Source organism: Myotis lucifugus, unplaced genomic scaffold, assembly GCF_000147115.1.
Source record: "Myotis lucifugus unplaced genomic scaffold, Myoluc2.0 scaffold_332, whole genome shotgun sequence".
NCBI classification, from domain to species: domain Eukaryota; kingdom Metazoa; phylum Chordata; class Mammalia; order Chiroptera; family Vespertilionidae; genus Myotis; species Myotis lucifugus.
Window position 1 is genome coordinate 462890 of NW_005871380.1, and position 6554 is coordinate 469443.

At 56.1% G+C, this 6554-nt stretch overlaps 1 protein-coding gene across 1 annotated transcript in view; it reads right to left on the reverse strand.

The window, feature by feature from the left end:
- Nucleotides 1-85, reverse strand: part of HS3ST6 (heparan sulfate-glucosamine 3-sulfotransferase 6) — a 6416-nt gene extending 6331 nt beyond the window's left edge. Inside the window, exon 1 of the mRNA XM_006100941.3 lies at nt 27-85. Within this exon, the coding sequence (XP_006101003.1) occupies nt 27-85 (59 nt within the window). The remainder of the gene's footprint in view (nt 1-26) is intronic.
- Nucleotides 86-6554: the final 6469 nt, after the last annotated feature.

Genomic DNA, 6554 nt, shown 5'->3' on the forward strand with positions numbered 1-6554 from the left:
GGCCCCACCGCCCAGGCCGCCGCTACCTGCCATCCGGCCGCACCGCGCCCAGGCCCGCGAGCGGGGGCTGCAAGAGGGCGCGCATCACGGTGCGCGCTCTAGTCCGCCGGCGGCACCGGGTTTCTGCTCTGCGTCCAGCCTCTGCTCCGTCCAGGAGCGGGCGCAGGGAGGGGTCGGGGGCGGGAGGCCCCGCCCCGAGCAGAGGCCCCGCCCCTCCTCGGCCACTGTCCCACCGGGTCCACGCGAGCACCCACCGACGTCGCGGCGAGAAAACCTAGACGCGTCCGCTGGGAGACGCTGGGCTCCAGACCTCCCGGCCACAGGTCTTCACCCCGTGCCCTCGGGATGGGGCAGCGGCGGGTCGGTGACGGGGCTGCACCGCGGGGCCCCAGCACTAGGTCTTAGAAGGCCGATCCCGCCCTTCGCCAACCAGGTTGGCGTGGCAGGTGCGCGAGCTGAGCAAGTGAGCCAAGGAGGCGCACAGACCTGGGCCCTAGGGCACCGAGGAATGGGGCCCTACAGCAGACATGGGGCGCACCTCACTGCCAGTCGGTTTGCCAGTCATCAGATTCACAGCCCTGGTGGCTGAAGCGGGCTAGCCAAGTATGATTACCATTTTATTTTTTAAATGTTTTATTTTTATTGATTTCAGAGAGGAAGGGGGAGAGAGAGTGAGATAGAAACATCAATAATGAGAATCATTGATCGGCTGCCTCCTGCACACCCCACACTGGGGATGGAGCCTGCAACCCTGGCATGTGCCCTGACTGGGAACAAACCCGGGACCTTTCAGTCCAAGGCAACGCTCCATCCACTGAGTCAAACCTGCTGGGGCTATGATTACCATTTGAGAGTGGGGAAGACAGGTTCAGTGAGGACAGGTGTCTTGCCTAAGGGCCCAGTGAAATTCAGGCTTCAGTCTCCTGATCCTTCTATATTATCACATCGTCTGTCTATGTAGTCTGGTCCACCTGGTGTCCCCTGGGGTGTTGGCTCTGATGCTGGCAGTGGCTCCTATTGGAGATCTGAAGACTCAGGAGACCTGTGCGAGGGGAACTAGGAGGAGGAGCCCAGGTGCTGTCCTAGGAGCTCCCTCAGAGGGGCAGTGAGGGTCCGCCGTTACTCACAGTGATGGGACCTGTGCGCTGGACACTGCCCAAGAGTGTTATGTACCCCTAAGTTCACTGAGCCCCCAGGACAGCACAGAGGAGGAAGGCTGAGAGGAGAGCCGGGCTCTGAGAGACTGAACCACAGTCCCAGGTAGAGATGGACATGGACCCGTGTCCTCTCTCCACCCCTGTCCCAGCCCAGCCTTCCTGGCTACATGGTCAGCCGGCCTCTCCAGCCGATACCCAGAGGTCTCTGTCAGTTTTGCCCATTAGAGGCATCTGGGCCTAATGGCATCTGGGCAAGTCCCAGCCGCCTGGGGCGCCTCCGAGGGGCAGGGGAGCCTCCATGACCCACAAATGTTTCCAGAGCTCCCACACAGAGGCAGCTCGGTCCAGAGGGGGCTATGCACGGCCAGTGGGGTGAAGACCATTGACCGGGGCCCCAGCCCAGGTCCCAGATGCCAGGCCTGCACCTGCCTGTCAGGGCAAGACTCAGCCAGAGGCCGCGTAGGCGGGTGGTTGGCACAGTGGTGTCTGGGGTGCATGCTGGCACATGCAGGGTCAAAGTACGTAAAACGGGATTTGTTCTAGACGGGGTGGCTCTTCTTAGAGCTCTCCTGGTGCGGTCTCACTCCACCCGCGGCACCCACCCTCCCTCCCAGCAGCCGCCACTCAGGGCTCCAAATTCCAGCATTAAACCTGGTGGCCCCTCCATCTCCCTGCCTCACACCAGGCATTGTCATTTCCACCTTCTAGCCTTTGCTCACACTGTTTCCCTTGCTGAGAATGTCTTTTCCTTAGCCACCCCCCCCCCCGACACACACACACACACACACACACACACACACACACACACCTGCTTGAAACTGTGCCAGAAAGAATTACCAAGAACAACAGGACACTGAATGCTCTGGGGGCAAGGGGATGACATCCAGGAACAAGCAGTCTTGGCGTGGAGACTTTGGCAACTAATCCCCTCCCTCCACCCACCGTATGTCTCTCAGGTGAGGGAGGGGGGGTGCAAATGTGGTGACACCCAGGATGACAGCCTTGGAACGTTTGTTCACCAGTGTTGCCCTGGTACCTAACACAGCTGGCACACAGTAGGCACTCGATAGTGGCCACTGGTGGAAGGATGTGAGTGGCGAGTGTTAGGTCTGCGCCAACAGGAGCCAGGCCAAGAGACGCTGTGAGAGTTTAAGAAATTTTACTACATTTTCTCACAGCGGGCTGAGACCAGAATGTCGGGAGAATGTTTATGTTGTCTTGTATGTAGGGGCTGGGTCAGGGTTGCACCAGCAGCTGGGGGAGCTGCCTGAACAACAGGACGTCCTTGGAAGATAGTAGGAGATCTGGTGGGCACACGGCTCGGGCAGGCAAAGGGAAGTGCCCGAGCGGGTTGGGGAGCGTATCTTAAACTCTGCAGGTGCAGGCCGTTTGCTTTAAGCTATGAAAAAACGTATAACAATGTATTTCAGGAAACATGTCCAAACAGGAGAGGCCAGGAGCAGTGCATCCGAACAGAGAGGTCAAGGGAGGTTTCCTGGAGGAGCTGAAGATCAAGCGAGGAGCAGGAGGACCGGATCCCAGTTGTCGTGGGGAAAAGGAGGGGGTGGAACTGGGGTAGAGTCCAAGGCCCATCCTGGTGTGAGAGGGAGCAGCCCTCAGCATCCAGCCTTCCTAGCCCTGCCTTCTAGCACTTGGCCTCAGGCTCCTACCTCCTGGAGCCTCTAGTTCAGAGGTTCTCAACCTGTGGGTTGCGACCCCTTTGGTGGTCGAACGACCCTTTCACAGGGGTCGCCTAAGACCATCCTGCAGATCAGATATTTACATTACAATTCATAACAGTAGCAACATTACAGTTATGAAGTAGCAACGAAAATAATTTTATGGTTGGGTCACAACATGAGGAACTGTATTTAAAGGGCCAGAAGGTTGAGAACCACTGCTCTATTTCCTTCTAGGAGACCCCAGTCTTGACTCTGAAGGAACAAGCTTCATTGAAATGTAATTCCCACACCATGCAATTCAACCACTTAACAGCAGAATTCGGAGGTTTCTAGTATATTTGCAATATTGTGCAACCATCGCCACGGTCCATTTTAGAACATACTCATAACTCTAAAAAGACGTTTCATACCCATTAGCAGTCACTTCCCTTGCTCCCCTCCCCAGCCCCGAGCAACCTCTAGTCTACTTCCTGTTCGTATGGATTTGCCTGCTCTCCACATTGCCTATCAGTGGAATCGTACAACATGTGGCCTTTGTGTCTGCTTCTTTCGCACAGCCTGGTGTCCTTCAGGTCCATCCCAGTCGCAGCATGTGTCAGGGCTTCGTTCCTTTTTCGGGCTAACATTCCACTGCATGGATGAACCACATTCTGTTTATGTTTTCCTCAGTTGATGGACACTTGGGATGTTTCCACCTTTTGGTTATTGTGAATAATGCTGCTGTGAACATTCATTCACAAGTCCTTGCATGCACATATGTTTCATTTTTCTTGGGTATGTAGCCAGGAGTGGAATTGCTGGGTCAGACGGTAACTGTGTTTAGCCTTTTACAGAGTCTTTTTGAAGGTTAAACTTGAGAACTTGAGAAACTGCCTCTTCATGTTCCTCACGCACAGGGTGGCTGCCTCCCCCTCCCCAGGATATCTGAGTGGCTCCTCCGCTCTGCCTCTGCTCTCCCTTGACATCGGGTCCAGCCCTAGCTCCCCTCTGGCTCCTTCCTGTGTGACCGAGGGACAATGGATTCCCCTTTCTGAGTCACATGGTGAAAGTGACTTTGGGGCCCCCCAAAAAGACCAGGCCATGAGGGCATCCTAGGAAGGTCACCCACCTCCTGCCCTGTCTGATCAGGGCAGGAAACGTGTGTCCGTAAGTCCCTTCTGCCCAATAGGATCTCCCCAGGGGCCCTCGGCTGTGAGGGTCCAAGATGGCCAGAGCTCAGTTCTCCTCTCCCTTCATCTGGGCCCTCTGCCCACACAGGATGGCCAGGAAGAGGTCCATCTGCCCATCCTTAGGCCAGCCATCAGATGTGCATATGGTCAGGTTCGATGTGGTGGCCCATTGGCCAGGAGGAGGGAAAATGTGGGAGAGAGGGTATGCTGAGCTGCTCAGCCACTGGGCCAAGTAAACTCCATCCCTGGGGGAGATGACAAAGAGGCCAAGAGCACAGGGGGACAGAGAGGGCAAGTCTAGGGAGGGAATCCTGGGGGCAAGTTCATGGTGGGAGGAAGGCCCAACCTGACCCCACAAAGCCGTGACCCAGCTGCCCAACTATGCATCCCCTTCACAGACTATAATGATTTCTTTGTGGGTGATTTTGATCCCCGTCTGTCTCCTCCACCTACCCATGAACTCTACTAGGGCAGGGACAGATTCAGTCATGATCCCTTCTCCACACCTAACCATGATGAGTGCTCATGGATTTGCTGAGTGACGGAGCGACCGTGTGTGGGGGGGTGGGGGGTGGGGGGGAGACAGAGAGCAAGACTAAGAGAGTCTATTCTCACTCTCTATCCCTCTCCTTTCCTCTCTATAAAAAATAAATATAATATATTTTTAAAAAAAGCCCTAACCGGTTTGGCTCAGTGGATAGAGTGTCGACCTGTAGACTGAAGGGTCCCAGGTTCGATTCCAGTCAAGGGCATGTACCTTGGTTGCGGGCACATCTCCAGTAGGGGGTGTGCAGGAGGCAGCTGATCGATGTTTCTCTCTCATCAATGTTTCTAACTCTCTATCCCTCTCCCTTCCTCTCTGTAAAAAATCAATAAAATATATATATTTTTTAAAAGACTAAGAGAGTCTATATGTGTGCTCCTTTCCTATGCCCCTCTCTACCTTTTTACCAGCCCATCCCCAAGATGGGCACCCCAGCCAGGGTACCCATAGGCAGCAGGGCTGGATGTTCAAGAAGCTGCATCCCTCTGGAAATTAATTAATAACCACCTCCCTGGGAGGCAGCTGGGGGAGATTTCACACTTGAGGGGCTTCCAGGAACTCCCTCCCCTAGAACCACACCCTCACCCCCAGACCTACTCCCAGAGCCTGCTGGAATTCCAAGGGGAGGGGGCTGCAGCCAAGGGCTGGCCCAGCTGTCGTTGATTTATGTGGGGTTTTTCCACTTTGGATGCCAGATTTGCCTGAGCGTATAGAGGATGTGGTTTCCTCCCGGGGAGGGGTCCCTAGGAGATGTCTAACCCACCTACCTCACCCACCCCAGAGCCCACAGCTCCTAGTTCTCCCTGGTAGGGAACAAGGTGGGGATCAGGAGCCCATCCCTGGGGCTGGAGACAGCACCACAGCACAGTGCTGGCAGCAAAGACTTTGGAACCTGATTTATGTCCAGCTCTGCCCCGCACCCCCGACCCAAGCAGGTGACCTTGGCAGCCATCCAGTCTCTGACCTCACTTTCCTACTTTATAAAACAAAAGTAATACGCCTCTCTGGGTGCCCAGCCCCTAGGCTCTTCCTGAGAAGAAGCAGTGGACATGCTTCAGTGACCCCGGCACCAAAAGGGGTGCCCTTGAAGCTGCTCCCCCCCTAGGAGACCTGAGTACTTCATAATTTGCTCTCCTTGGTCTCAAAGTGGCCAGCCAGCCTAGCTTGCCAGAACCCAGGTCTTATTCCTGGTGACCGGCTAGACCTGGGGACACTGGGGCATTGAAGGGTTTGCCATGGAGACAAGATTCCCAGTGTCAGGAGGGACACATGAAGAGGTTCCCTTAGCCAGGAGTTGGGAGAAGGGAGGCCTTCTCCAGCTCAGTAGCCACCTGGAGCGGCCGCACACCTGCAGGAAGCCTGCCTAGGGCTGCAGCGTTTGCCAGAAAGAGCCAGATCCCTCTCCTGTGCCGGGATGGGCCCCAACTTGCAGCCTCATTCTTTTCCCTTGGATCTTCCTGAGGGATCGGCACAGAGGGCCACTGCCGCTGGTCCCTGCTTCTCCGGGAGGGCAGGGGCCAGGCCCCAGGCTGCTTCCCGGGGGCACTCAGCTGGACCTGCCAGTTCTTCTCTCCCACCAGCCTGGCCCAGCTCAACTTACTACAATGCAGACATCCTTCTAGGCTGGCAGTCCCGCCTCTGCAAGAGGGGAGGGCTGGTAAGAGCCTTTATCCCCAAGGTGAGTTTAAAGGAGCAAGAGAAGAGGGTCCCACAGAAACAGAACTCTCAGCCCGCACCCCAGTCCCCCCTCCCCTAGCTTCACAGCTCCAAGCCAGGCCTCTGAGAGTAGAAGCCCCTGAGCATCATGGGGAAGTCTGGGTATTATTCAAATGGCCCCACATCAGGCCACTGGGGCTCGGGGCCAGATCTGTTCCTCCATGCCCTGGTGAGGGCCCCAGGGACCGGAAGGGGACTGTGAGCACATTCCATCAGAAGCAAGGGGCCTGCCTGGCAGCTGTGACTCAGGGGTTGAGTGTTGACCTATGAGTCAGGAGGTCACAGT